This window comes from Carassius auratus, chromosome 20 (genome assembly GCF_003368295.1).
Source record: "Carassius auratus strain Wakin chromosome 20, ASM336829v1, whole genome shotgun sequence".
NCBI classification, from domain to species: domain Eukaryota; kingdom Metazoa; phylum Chordata; class Actinopteri; order Cypriniformes; family Cyprinidae; genus Carassius; species Carassius auratus.
The window spans coordinates 14,606,582-14,621,983 of NC_039262.1; the positions used below are offsets into that span (position 1 = coordinate 14,606,582).

The window sequence follows — 15,402 nt, forward strand, 5'->3', positions numbered from 1 at the left end:
TCAGAGTGCTGACGCAACTGTGAATGACCGTAAGTGCTTGTGGACCGAAGACCACGCCCTCGGCGGAACTCGAGTTACAGCCAAAACTGTAGCGGTCGCAATGTAGCAGACCCAGATGGCACACTGAAGAAGCCGCCGCCATCAGTCCCAGAAGCCTCTGAAATTCCCTCAGTGCAAACGACCTGCCCAGTCAGAAACAGTGCAGAGTCGATGAAATGCTCTAGAGAGAGATGGGCTTGTATCGCCATCGAGTCCAAACATATTCCCAGATATGTTACAGTCCGACTCGTAACAACACGCTCTTCTGCATATTCACACGCAGTCCCAGTGTATCCAAACGGCGAAGCATTGTTTCCACGTGACTGATAGCACATCTCTTGAGTGGGCTAAAATCAGCCAATCGTCCAGATAATTCAACATGCGCATTCCGCTCGATCTGAGGGGAAATTTCGCTCTATCGCTCTCTCTCGAGCAGACTGAGAACTTCCTGTCGCAGAACAGGACGGTTTTGGGGCAAAGTCAGTGACGGGACCACGCCATTGAAGCGGGGAGGTCTGCGTTTGAATTGGAGAGAATATCCGTCGTGAATTATTCCCAGTATCCACGGTGAAACGCCCGGGATAGCCCTCTTACCGTCCATGAGATGACACGGCGGACGCGTCACGTCTACAGCCACTGATGGCTTATTTTAATTAGGGTCCCGCCCCCGCGAGGCTGGAAGCACTGGCGGGAGGGCGGGCGCGTCGCCAAATGGTGTGACACTCTTGCGCCATCATGAGGCCATTATAATCATGGACTGTGGCTCTGCGCTGTTTGAGACAGGGCGAGTGACACAACGTTGGGTGCAAGAGTTTGTATATATGCTTCTTTAGTACAATTTTTACTCACAAAAACATCATTTAAACACATATAGCAATCGTCACCCATAGTGATGTGGGGGACATGATGCATGTGTCTTTGTGGTGTTGGCACTCTCGCTCCTTCGCGAGGCCATTATAATAATAGGTTGTGGCTCTGCACTGTTCTGAGACAGGGCGAGTGACACAGAGATGAGTGTAAGAGGAAGTAAAGCTCTTTAGTTGATTGTAACATGCTTTTATTGTGGAACTCACACAAACAGCATTCAAACAGACATAGCAATCGCCGCCCGAAGAAACATGGGGGACATGATGCATCTGAACATTGAGGGTGACACCGTGTTCATGTGGTGTTGGCACTCTCGCGAGGCCAGTATAATCATGGGTTGTGGCTCTGCACTGTTCTGAGACAGGGCGAGTGACACAGTGATGAGTGTAAGAGGCAGTAAAGTTCTTTCGCTGATTGTATACCTGTTTTTATTGTGGAACTCACACAAACAGCATTCAAACAGACATAGCAATCGTCGCCCGAAGAAACATGGGGGACATGATGCTTTGAACATTGAGGGTGACACCGTGTTTATGTGGTGTTGGCACTCTCGCGAGGCCAGTATAATCATGGGTTGTGGCTCTGCACTGATCTGAGACAGGGCGAGTGACACAGAGATGAGTGTAAGAGGCAGTAAAGCTCTTTCGCTGATTGTATACCTGCTTTTATTGTGGAACTCACACAAACAGCATTCAAACAGACATAGCAATCGTCGCCCGATGGAAATGGGGGACATGAATGATGCATATGAACATGGCGCTTGGGGGCGGGGCCTCCCGCTCACTCACTCTTTCACCGTCAGGGAGACGGCTCGTATGGCGCGCTGGCTCTCTCGCGGCGCGGGGTCCTCAACTGACCCTGACGTTACCTTCCAGGCTCTTACCACTGCTGGTTTCAGCAGAAACGAGCGTCCGGTTCAGAGCAGGGTGCCACTGCGGGTTATTTTAGCTGGTTTCAGAGCCCGGCCCGGTGCATAAGAATCTCGCAGAAGAAGACTGGGGTGAGCGACGGGGTATCACATGGCTCATACTGTGGCGCGCTTTCTGCGTCTCTGAGAATAGCTCCATGACGTCACCAAAGAGGCCGGAGGGAGCAACTGGAACGTTTAGGACCGGCCTACGGTCCGCGTCTTTCAGGACAGCTAGGGAAGCCATAGGTGCCTGTAAAGATGACCATGAGCTCTGTGAAACAGCTGAGCAGAGCGCTTAATAGCAATCAGCGCGAGATCAGTTGCCGCGATCCTGATGACGTCAGCGCTACTGTGCCGCCGTTTGCCTGAAACACCTTGAGTATTGCCCTGGCAAAGAGCAGAAGCTGCACTCGCTCTTTCTAGACTGTGGTCCGGACCAAAAGCAGAGGGAGACGAGCACAGGTGTGTGGTAACAGTCTCCTAGACGGGGGGGGGGGAGGGTTTCCGTCCCGTCCACGTGCGTGATATGGCCTTCGTAGCAGAGTGGGTGCGCGCCGATTGGGGTGCAGCCCACGATTTCACCACGAGCTCTTGCATGCCTAAATGCCATCTGGTAGCAGCTCGACTGGAGGAGCCACGAGTCTAGTTACCCATCACAGGCTCGTCATGTGCGTTGCAAGCGAGACTCAGCTACGAGACGACCTTTCCGAAGACCCTGACGAGCTTCTCCTGGAGGTCTCAGGGCCCTCTTGGTCGGGGCGGTCCCACTGAGAGGCCCAAACCTTTTTCGACGTCGAAGCGTCATGGAGTCGTTTTCCTCGCCAGCTCCAAAGAGGACGAAGTTCGCGGAAGCTATAGTCCACCACGCCGACGTCAAACTCGTCTTCGGGCGGGGGAGGGCCCACCAGCGGCTCGCTGGCGGCAGTGGGCCTCATTCCCGCCGTCCTCCGAGCCACTCTGGCTCTGAGGGCGCGCACTGGCAGCTCGGTACAGTGGGCGCAAGTGTTGTCCGTGTGAGAATCCCAAGCAGGTCACACAGAACTGTCGAAGGTCCGAATCTAGCATTAGCAGCCATCGGATGCGGAGAGGAAAAACAGGGGGAGTAGTCCTCTATTGCAACTTCCACGATGACTTAGATAAGACTTCTAGCGTGAAGAAAGAGATTCTGGGGTAATTTTCGCGCCCATGCATTTTATACTGCACGCTTACCCGCCAGTATTTGCATGCTTCGCGTCAATTGGCCAGCTGTCCCCAGCTGGCGTTAGCCAATAAGATTTCAGTGAAAGTGGAGAAGGGAAGAGTTCCCATATACGTCTTAGCTGACGTAATGTTGAGTTACCGCCTCGAGAGGGAACTGATATCTCCAATAAAGATGATTCCAATCGGAAGCAAGTCTTCGATTTTGAAACGTGTTGTGTCTTTCAGGCGATTCGTGTATATGGTTTTGAAAGATAATACTGATGAACTCGATTTGACTCTCAACTTTCGTCATGAGGATTTTAATTATGTCATATATGCCTCAACAAACACAATGAGGTGTTATGCGTGCGGAGATAATGGACATCTCATCCGTGCCTGTCCAAAAAAAGTAAATGAACCGAACGTATCAGTTTCTGATAATGTGACTGAAGTGCAGAATGTCGTTAGGGAACGTGACGCTGAAATGACGGGTCCGAGCAAAGCACCAGTTGCTGTTTTAGAAAATGCATATAACAGTCCTGAGAGTTTAGAGAGTAGCAATGTTGTTAAAAACGGATTAATTACAGACGGAGCTGAAGCAATCAAAAACTCCTCTGTTGAAAAAGAAATTGAATGTGAATCTGACCAGTCGGAAAGCAGTAATGGCGAAAATAAGGATATGGCAATTGAACTGTTAAATCCATTAATCGATGTCCCCGTGTTAGGGGATGAAGGGTGTTTTTTTTTTTTTTAACTCCCCAAAAAAGAAAACTGATGACTTGTCATACTGATAAACATGCAAAAAAAGCGGATAACGTCAGTGTGAGTCAGACTGACACTGACAGTTAAAAGTGATATCTCAGAGTGTAGTTTTAGTGCTAGTCTGCCTCAAAGTGGCTTCTCCAGCCAAACGTACACTGTTGATGACATAAGGACTTTCTTAAAAGTGACAAAAAATCTGAGGAAGGTGAAAATAGATGAATATTTTCCTGATATAATGCAGTTTACTGAAAAAGTTAAGCTTTTTAGAAGTGAAAGCTGCTTCACTGATCAAGAGGTTTATCGGCTGAAAAAAATTGTGACAAAGTTAAACACCCAGTTAAGTGAGTCAAGTGAAAATAGCTAGAATGGGCAGTTTGGAAAATTCTTATTGGCTCTTTTGCCTCTTTTGCTCTCTTCTTTCTTTTTTGATGGGGGAAATACATTTTGCATCCTTAAATGTCAATGGTGCAAGAGACATCAAGAAGAGAGCTCAAATCTTTGAATTAATGAAAAGTAAAAAAGATTGATGTGTTGTTTTTGCAAGAGACTCACAGTGACGTTTTAAATGGCATAGATTGGGTTAAAGAATTTAATGGATTGGTGATTTTAAGCCATTATACCTCTCTAAGTGGGGGAGTTGCTGTGTTATTTTCAAAACATTTTATTCCACACTTTTATAATGTTGAAGAAGTAACTAAAGGAAGGCTGTTGAAAGTTAAAGCTTCATTTAAAAATGTTTCTTTTGTTTTTGTATGTGTATATACCCCAACTGTGGCATTGGAAAGAATGATTTTTCTGAATACATTAGACAATGTTTTAAATGATTGTAATACTGATGATTTTTTATTGTTGGGAGGAGACTTCAATTGTACTGAAAATGCTTTGGATAGGAATCATGTTGAACCACACAAGCAATCAAGAAAGAGGTTAACTCAACTCAAGCCTGCTATGTGACTCTATTTATAGAGAAGCTTTTAAAGTTTTCTGGATAAATGCTAAAGCTATAAAATCCTCTTTTTCGACATTACAGCAGTGGTGGGATTTTGTGAAGTTACAGATTAAACAATTGTGTCAACATTACACTCTCAACGCTACAAGAGATATTAAAGGGTCAGTGAGTTTGTTAGAAGAAGATTTAATGAAGTTACAAGAACAAGTAGATTCAACAAAAGATGTTAATTTTATGGAGCAAGTTAAAGAAAAGAAAAAAATATTGCAACACAAGGTGCTTTAATTAGATCTAGATTTCAAAGTGCCGAATTAATGGATGCACCTTCAAAGTTTTTTTTCAATTTGGAAAAAAAGAACGGTCAGAAAAAATTGATTCATGCCTTGCGGTCCGAGACCGGAGTTTTACTAACTGATGCTTGTGATATTAGAACAAGAGCTGTAAAATTTTATAAGGATTTCTATAAGAATGAAATCTCAGAAGTAAAAGACAATATTTCTGGGTTTTTTCAGAACTTACCACAAATAACGGAAGATGTTGATAAGGAAGTAAAACACTGAGTTTAAGTGAACTGAAAGATGCCCTTAGCAAAATGGAAAGTGGTAAAACACCTGGTATAGATGGTATCACAATTTAATTTTACAAAACCTTTTGGTCAGAGGTTGGCCCAGAATTGTTAACCGTTTTTAATGAGAGTTGAAAATAGGGACAATTGCCACGGAGTTGCCATAGAGCGATTATAACCTTACTCCTCAAAAAAGGAGATTTAAATGAAATATCAAACTGGAGACCAATAAGTTTATTATGTAATGATTACAAAATACTTTCCAAACCTTGGCGGTTAGAGTAGGTAAAGTTCTTGAATATATTATACATCCAGATCAATCTTATTGTGTGCCAGGCAGGAAAATGTTTGACAATGTCTCCTTTATTAGAGATATTTTAGACTGTGGAAGAATTTTTAATTTAGATTTTGGGCTGATATCAATTGACCAAGAAAAAGCTTTCGATAGAGTCGAGCACATGTACTTATGGATGTGTGTGTTTTAGAAGCTTTTGGTTTTAGCTCAAGTTTTATTTCAATGGTTAAAGTCTTATACTGTGGCATTGAGAGTGTTTTAAAGATTAATGGTGACTTGTGCTCTCCTTTTGGAGTGTATAGAGGTATGAGACAAGGCTGTGCACTGTCAGGAATGTTATACACTTTGGCCATAGAACCTCTGTTAAATAAATTAAGAACTGTTGTGTGTGGACTGTGTATACCAAATTGTACCAAAAAATGTAAATTATCAGCTTATGCTGACGATGTGATTGTTATAATTAGTGGATCAAATGATGTAAATGTGTTGTTAAAGATCTTAAATGATTTTTATTTTCTTTCATCCGCCAAAGTGAACTGGAAAAAAAGTGAAGCTATACTGGTTGGAAAGTGGCTAACAGGTGAACCAAAGCTTCCTGAAGACTTAAAGTGGACCAGAGATGGTTTCAAATATCTTGGAGTTTTTTTAGGGAGTGAGAATGTTGTGAAAATGAATTTTGAAGGCACTGTTGAAAAAGTAAAAGGACGACTGGATAAGTGGAAGTTTTTACTTCCCAAAATGTCCTATAAAGGACGTGTTTTGATTATTAATAATCTAGTTGCATCTGCACTTTGGCACCGTTTAGCTTGTATAGATCCCCCAGTTGGTATTTTAACAAAAATCCAGTCAATTTTAATTGACTTCTTTTGGGACAAATTGCATTGGGTGCTGAAAAGTGTGTTGTACCTGACGAAAGAAGAAGGTGGACTTGGTCTAGTACACTTGCAGAGCAGAACTGCTGCATTTCGCCTACAGTATGTACAAAGACTTTTGATGTGCTCTAAAGGTTCAAGTTGGATGGGTGCTGCCTGTGCAATCCTTCAAAGCATTGAAGGCCTTGGCTTGGACAAAGCTTTGTTTTGGCTGGACTCTCATAGGCTAAGACTTTGTGACCTTCCGGTTTTTTATCGCAACTTGTTCAAAGTCTGGTCTTTATTTAAGACTAACAAGGACAACAGTGCTCCCTCCCTGTTTTGGTTACTCCAAGAACCTTTAGTTTTTGGTTCACGTTTGGACCTAACACATGAAGCATCTTTTGCTGTACCAGAAAGGACTTTATTGAACACTAAAGTGACAACAATAGGTCGCCTACATCAAATAGCAGGACTGGATTTTAAAGATGTGTACACAGTTGCTGAGTGTTTAGGACTCAAATCATGCCGTAATGATCCTTTTCCTAAATTATGTGTATATCCAGTTATGGGAGAATGTAATGGCATGTTACTCAATTGTGAGAATTTAAAGATTTTGGACTCAGAGGTTGCATCTGGGAAAGAATTGTATAAGAACTGTGTTAAAGTGTTTAATAAGAACTTTTTAAATAACAGGTGTGATACAGCCTGGAGAGAGGTTCTTAAACTTGATGTTAACGAAAAACCAGAGTGGAGAGTCTTATACAAGTCACCATTGATAAAAAAAAAAACGGGTGATTTACCGTGGAGACTGTTGCATGGTGCAGTTGCAGTCAATGCCTTTGTATCCTTGTTTAAGTCTGATTGTAATGAAGGTTGTCCTTTTTGTTTACAAAAAGAAACTGTTTTCCATGCATTCATGCACTGTGAAAGGCTAAAACCTTTATTTGATATATTGGGAATGCTTTTCAATTGTTTTAATGTGTTTTTTACAATGAAAATTTTTATTTGTGGTTTTAAGTTTTTAAAAAGTTGTCGTCAAAAGTCTCAGTTGTTGAACTTTTTGCTTGGTCAGGCAAAAATGGCAATTTACGTCACTAGAAAATAAAAAATGGAGACCAATGTTTTCAGTGATTTACTAGCTGTTTTTTTTTTAAGACTTGTGAAATCCAGGATTTTGATTGACTTCCATTATTATAAATTAATGCATGATCTTTTATTGTTTGAGTCAATTTGGTGCATAAATGGGGTTCTTTGTGAGATTGTTGAAGAAGAGTTGTATTTTTCATTTTTGTTAGGGTGTTTTTTTTTTTTTTTTTTTTTATCCTTTTGGAAATAGGTGATGTATTGTAGCCTGTTCCATTTTATGTAATAAATGGTTTTTGAAAAATCAAAATCTCTCTCTCTCTCTCTCTCTGTCTGTCTCTGTCTTTCTCTCACATACACACTCTCTGTCTCTCTCTCTTTCATTCAGATCATCAGCTCAGCTCCAACAATGATCGTTCCAATTATTTTGACATATTGACAGTGCCATTGTTTACAATACAACTGGAGCACATGCACTGTGGTGAGGGGCGTGACATTTCTGAATGTGCACTGGTGCTTTAGCCAATCACAACACACCGAGCCAGCTGACCAATGTGAGCCCGTTGTGTATTTCTGAAGGAGGGGCTTCATAAAAACAGGAAATCTTTCAGTGGGTTTACAGGATAAGGGACAGAGCGGTGTAGAATAAAGGTAAATTATGTGAAAAATTATGTGTTTTTTAAAAACGAAGCATTAATACGTTAGACTGCACCCCATAAACACAATCAAGCCTAGTAAAAAACTGTCAACCACCCCTTTAAAAATTATGAGCACAAAAAAAGGGAAAAAAAACATCAAATGATTATTTGTTCATTATAAACTCAATAATCATTTGATTAACAATCATTGATTTTAAAGCTAAAATATGTGAACCACCAAACCCAACACACTACGGTTTGTCACTTTGTGTGATAACTTGAAAGTACATAAACATGTCAGTGCTCACATGTCTAAAAATAGAAACAGACAACACAGCTTCCTCAGTTGTTTAGTCCTTTAATCATTCTTGATATCCTTTAAAGTCACTTAAAAAGTCCTCCTAACAATTAATAGGTTTTCTTTTCAAATTAAGATTACAGAAACCTCAAAAGTGTACAATGGTGTCAATCCCTCTACAGTACCATTACGAAAAAGAAGTTTATTCAAGTGCGCTATTAGTATAATTATTTTAAACAAAAAAATAGGAAAGTATGCTTTTAGTTTACTTTTTATGTACTTCTTAGAAATGGGCTTTATGTACTCCTTAGAAATATACTTAAAATTACATTTAAGTTATTTTAATTATACTTTATGTAACAAGTATACAACACATATCAGTGATCTAGTAGTAAACTTGTAAGTGTGCTGTTTCAATACTCCTGGACTAAATTGGCCCACTTTCTAGTATATAAAAGTATTTGTACACTTTTAAAAGTACACTTTGAAGTATAGTCTCAGTAAACTACTAGTTTAGTAGTTTTATACTGCAATTATACTCATAAGTTTTCTTAAGTGAACTTTACATCATACTTTAAGTATACTACTATGTCCCTATTTAGGTTTTAAAGTGCATATATTTTGTTATATGAACAGGGTGTCCGCGGGGTTTTAAAAAGTATTAAAAAGTGATAAATCAAAATTGTCAAATTTAAGGCCATTAAAAGTGTTAAATGTGGTCTCAGAGGTATTATTTTTTTCCAAATTAGGCATTATTTTTTCCAGACTATCAGGTGTCTTATTCTGATTGAAATTCTATCTGCGTTCGTGTTAGTTCGTTTATATGGGCTTTAGCATATCTGGGCACATAATCAAAGATCTTCCGTCTCCGTCTCACTGTATGTTTGATGCTGACGTCATATTCAGTGGTCGTTCGGCATCATCTCAGAACACTGCGCGCTCAACAGAAGTGGCTGGCTTACGTTTTATTTTAGACTTGCTTCAAGGCATATCTTCAACGATTGGACAACCATCGTCGTCTTCATGGACAAATGCAAGTTTTCTAATAGCTGGGTTAACGACCGGTAGTACCGAGGTCCCGTTCAAACCCGGTTCTTGACGCATACAGCGCTATGATTTTCGCGAAGCAGAAAACGAGTACGGAATCTCAAAATCCAGTCATGTAAATGAAACTTACATTTTAATATGGACAGTCATGGAATTTGTGAAAGCATAAATTAATCAAATCAAATCTCCATATGGACCAGTATCTGTAAAATGTTAAGCCGCAAAAGTTGTTTGAAATATGAATCCGTGTTCTGCGCGTCTCTGTGTGAATTAATGAATGGCAGAGACGTGCAGGTTTATTTACTACATAGACTGAAGCGCATGTCGCTTGCATTAATTTCAGCATCTGTTGTCTTCTCCTGTCAAAATAATCGAGTTAATTTAGAATTATTCATATTCATTATCGAAAAAGCAGAAGACATACCGGTTTCTCCGGTAGTGGGCGGAGCTAATGGGCAAATAGAAATTTCAAAATGACAAATATGCATTCATTAGGCCTAAAAGAAAATTTTTACATAAGGGCATTGTGCTAGAAATATTACTATTATTTAGTAAAACGTATGTGATACTGCTACCACTGTTGCAAAAAAATAAAAAACTTTATTTAAAAAAAAAAAAAAAATCTCAATATTTCTCCCATGTTTTAATTTTAATAGCAAATCCCCTTTATTTACCAAACATAAAATGTGTTTAAATTTGATAAATTAAAAGACAAATTAAATTTGGGTGAAACTTGTTTACTGTTTTTCATAATTATATAACTTGTAGAAAAACTTTAAACACAATTCTAAATAAGTATAAAGAATGGCATTGGTTTTATTTTTAGTGCTAAAAAGTTTTTTTTTTTTTTATTAGCAAATTTTTGTGTTTTGCTTTGGTACCGAAATTGGTACCGAGAACCGTGGATTTTCACTGGTATCGGTACCGAATACTGAAATATTGGTACCGTGACAACACTAACAGGCAGGCTTATTGTTCGGTCTATCCATTTTCTCCATTGCGCATTTTATGGTATTTGTTTTATTTTTATTTACTAAGTGAAATAAATGTGCAATATGCTGTCAACATCAGTCTCTAAATCTATTATTTTTTGTATGTTATATATGTCAAAATCTGTGTAAATAATAGAAAGGTCGCTGATTAACACTTGCAATTCAGTGTCGTGATGGTTTTAAAAAATATTCTGAAGGTAGTGAAAAAGGTATTAAAAAGTAGTAAATTTAACTTAAGGATTGCTGTATATACCCTGATGAATATCTGAACATAAAAAACATTCAAAAAAAAAACCCCAAAGAAATCTTCTTGTAAACAAAAATATTTTATTCTAGCTTCATGCACTTTAATGTGTTTAATAAAAACTAAATAACATTTTGAATAAAAAGCTGAAAAAAGAATATGTATTGGATTCAGAATGATTATCATAGGTAGATGGAGTCAATCAACACCCCAAAGCTTGACTGCAATTATTACCTCTTCATCAGTCGACATTTTATTCCATATAACGTTACAGTTTTGATGCTGTTTCATGTCAGATGATCATGTTCTATGTGCTAGTATCTGTGCTAGTTTCTTTTTTCTTCGTCACTTGTTTTTTTGGAAATTCTGTGCAGAGGATATGTACTAGTGCGCTCTACCATATAATAATGAAAACACTGATTCTAGAAACAGAATCTAGAAACAAAAATTTCGAATTTTTGTAAGTATAAGTATACTTAGTCAAATAAACTTGAAGTATACTACTTTTTCATAAGGGTACTCAGTTCTTTTAGCACTTAATGTTGACAGAAGCGTACTCTGTGAGCTGCTGTGGATGCTGTTTTAACATGAAATACAGCAGAATACATCACGTCGTCCTGGAGAAAGTGTTTTCATTTACCTCTGCATCTCCATAATATAAATGCCAGTAATGCCAGTAGAAGAACTGAGAAAAACATTCTGACAATGAAGACAACTGTGGAGAAACAGAAATGGCTTGATAAATGCTTATTTTTTTCTCAAATACGGTACAAATATGCATCAATCTCTCAATATTAGCTCATAAAAGCTCCATGAATGCATTTTTTTATTAAATACAAACACTTGACAATGAGAGAACACACTGAATTGTTGTATAATAAAAAGTATGTGACTTACTGTGAGTTATATGTTGTTGAGTCGGTTTAAAGTGTGAAGTTGTGGAGTCTTGTGTTTGGTGTGAAGCTTGATTTGTCGTTAGAGTGATTGTGTTGACATGAGGTTTTTCTGTTCAGAAGCCAATAATAATACAAAACACTATAAGTCTGCAAGTTGACATCATTCTTCTAAATATTTAGATTCTTTCTGAAACTAAATATATATTTTAAATGTTTATCTGACAGCAGAAATAGAAGAAACCTACCTTCAGGTTGTAGTACAGTAAGTCTGAAGCTGACTGCTTGCTGAGGCGAGACTAAACAGTGATATTCCCCTCGGTCCTCTGTCCTCAGTGCTGATATGTGTAGAGAAAGATCTCCTGGAGTGTTTGGATTTAACAGTTTGACTCTGTTCTTGTAATTCTCACTCTGTTCATTTGGGTAGATTACTTTATAATTATTTTCAATTTCATAATTCCATTGCATCAGTTCAGGTTTAGCCAATAGTTCAGTGCAGAAACAGGGCAGAACCACAGACTCTCCTGAGTATCCAGTCACTTCAAATACCTTTCCATGCTCAACCAAATCACACCCTGAAAACATATTTGTAAAACATTATTTAATTTGACATTTCCTATAATGATTCCATGTAACTTTTAATATAGTTGCAGCCAGAAAAGTCCTGGATTATAGTAAGCGAAAAAGAAACTCAGTTGTCAATGGGTGTGAAATTAAAAAATCTGTCACATGCTCCAAATTCACACTTACCTTTAACATTTAAATCAACATATGTAATAATACTATTTGGTTTAGTCAGACATTTATAGTAGCCCTGGTCATTCATTCTGAGGTCAGAAATGAGGAGAGACAGATTTGTTGGAGAATGTTCATTAAACAGCACACGTCTGCCGTTGTATTTCTCATCTTGAAATACTTGAATCCAGTGATTTTCCCGCTGAAACTCCCAGGTGAATGTTGTGACTGTAGACTGAGGGTCAGCACAGGAGCAGGGCAGCACAACTGAACCACCCGTGTATCCTGTTATTTTTATTGTCTGCCCCACATCTGAAACAATACAGCCTGAAAACAGAAGAGTTTATTCAGAGCATTCAAATGAGCTTTACAGAAACGTGTAATAAACGTACACTGAAAAAAAAAACCATGTAAGATGTACTTAATTTTTCTTTTGCGTGTTTTTGCACACATTTTTTAAGTTAAAGTTAATTATGGAAATTTAAAAGTATAAAATCTACTTAACTAAGTAATGTAAACTTAGCAAAGGAAATAAGTAAATGTAACGTGGCCAATTAGAGTTCGAAGTGTAATTTCTGCTTATTTCTTTTGTTTATTTTGCAATACTCAATTAAATTTCACACAGTCAATGTGGGCAAACTTTACTCAAACTATAAAGCGCTAAAACAAATCATGATATTAATGCATGTGATTCATACAAACATATGAGTAGTAAGCAAGTAGACAACTTATGAGCATTTTTACGATAATATGTTCAACCAAAACAATTATTACCCAAATAAACACAGACACCTCAATACTTTTTACACGATACACAATGACGGTAACAAACAGTGGATATTCTTTTGAGTATGAACAGACCATTTTGAGAAGAAAAAGAAATCCTGATGTCACAAAACTAAACCTAACAACAAAATTGTCTATAAAACAGTGAAAAAATGTAACCTTCTTAATTATTCATGCCCCAGTGTGTGATGGGAACAACAGGATCATAACTTTGATATTTAGGCTACTTAAAGAATCTTTGTAAAGATAAACAATTCAAAGTAAAATATACTTATAAGTTCAAACTTTAATTTTTACAGGCTTAAATTGAGAACAAATATAGAATTTACTCCTTTTTAAAATTCTTGCCTGAACTAAATTATATAATGTAGAATTTACATTTGTTTTTCTATAGTATTTACTTCACCACAAAATAATTTTTATGTTTAATAGAATGCAACATTTTTATTGTCTGTATGGTCGACTTTACAAAGAGAACGCTATCTTCCTGATTTCATGAGATTTCTAATGTCATTGTCATTTCCCTCAGAAATTCAAAGAGAGTTTTTGATGAAATGTTTTGAAATTGAAAAATTAAATCAAAGCTCCAAGGGCGTGAATAAACAGTTCTGTCTCAGAAAAAAACATACGAACTACAATTTCAATTCAATGCTTCATTTAAATAAAAATTTGAGATGTTTTTTTGTTAACATTTTTCTGAAAAAAATCTGAACTCACCTGTACTGAAATGAATCATAAAGATGAAAAGATATAAGTGGACCCTCATGACTGGTTTTCATTCACTAGTGACCCGCTTCTATCTTATGTGGCAGTGGACACGGTCCACAGTCTTAATATTTCGGTTCCTGTTAGCTCTTACTCTCAGAAAGTCTAACTTCCTGTTTGATTTCGTTGCATGATGTGTCTCTGTATGATTTTTTTTTGTTTGAGCATCATTTGTAGTTTACTCACTGACAATATTGTTTTGTAGGACATTTTTCCTGTCCTTCCTTTTTCTGTTTGAACACTTAACATCACCCCACTTAAAACCCCAAAACCCCACTTGTGTCATTATAGATCAGAGCTGCATCTGTGTGCTGTTTGTGATTGATAATTTGCGGCCTGCCAAATCAGTCACAAATATATACATCAAATATATACATATATATTCATTTTGAAGGTAAAAAACAACAACTGGATAAATTACAGAGATTAACAGCCAATAAACTGTAGTTATACTGTAGCTAGTTAAACTTTATAATTATATATTTAGTCATATTTAATGTGTAAAAAAGCATAAAAGAGGCTATACACAAGAAAACAGAAGAGCATATTCAGTAGCTCTTGTGAATCCACTATCATTGCTAAATTTTATTTGCGCAGAGTTATTTCCACATAAAACCACATCCACCTTCACACACAGAAATACACACAGATGCTTCCTTAGCATTCATAAATCTATTCATATTAGTCACGCACATGCCTACACAATAAACCAGCCCTATACAACTCCTTTTATTAGTGAATTAATTTTGTCTGTCTGTTACTCATTCTCACTAAACAAAATAATCGGAAGTAATTCTTGCACAGTCATTGTATTCCTTTTATACTGATTCTAAATATAGAATCCATGTGCTTTTTGAACATAATTATGAAAAAAAACTTGATAATGTTATAAGACATTAACACACTTTTAGCATAGTACTTTTGCTTCAAACAATTATCAAATGTTGCACAAAACATAGCTGTTTCATATATGTCACTTACAAATGCTCAATAGCAGATTCAATATATTGTACATACAGGGGTTGGACAATGAAAAAAAAAAAAAAAAGATTTTAGACTACAAGAATTTATTAGGATGGTGTAGAGCCTCCTTTTGCAGCCAATACATAATCAGTTCATATTCGGAATGATAGCTACAAGTCCTGGACAGTGGCCAGAGGGATTTTAAGCCATCTCTCTTGCTGAACAGTGGACAGGTCATTAGGATTGATATTGGGCCTAGGGAAGGCCATTATATCGGAGCTCAAGCCATCACTGATCCACCCCCATGCTTCCTCTTGCATCAACAGTTAATTCTGTTGGATGTGGTTCGTACTTCAGTGTGGTATGCTGACATCACCCTGGATAACGACCGGGGCTCTCGATGCACCACAAAGACTTGCTGTTCTGGTCACAGATACACCAACAATTTATCCACTTTTGAACTCTTATATGTCTCTCATTATGTTGTGTGCTTTGCAATTTTTTTGTACAGCTGTGCTATTGCAATCATTGAATATTA

General features: G+C 37.8%; 1 protein-coding gene across 1 annotated transcript; it reads right to left on the minus strand.

The window, feature by feature from the left end:
- Positions 1–2,480: 2,480 nt before the first annotated feature.
- LOC113037942 (uncharacterized) lies at positions 2,481–13,902 on the minus strand. Its single transcript, XM_026195257.1, has 4 exons — positions 13,854–13,902; positions 12,366–12,677; positions 11,864–12,190; positions 2,481–2,641 (listed from the first exon to the last, which is right to left on the minus strand). Exons 1-4 carry the CDS (start codon positions 13,900–13,902, stop codon positions 2,481–2,483), a joined length of 849 nt encoding a protein of 282 aa, XP_026051042.1.
- Between the last annotated feature and the right edge of the window lie 1,500 nt (positions 13,903–15,402).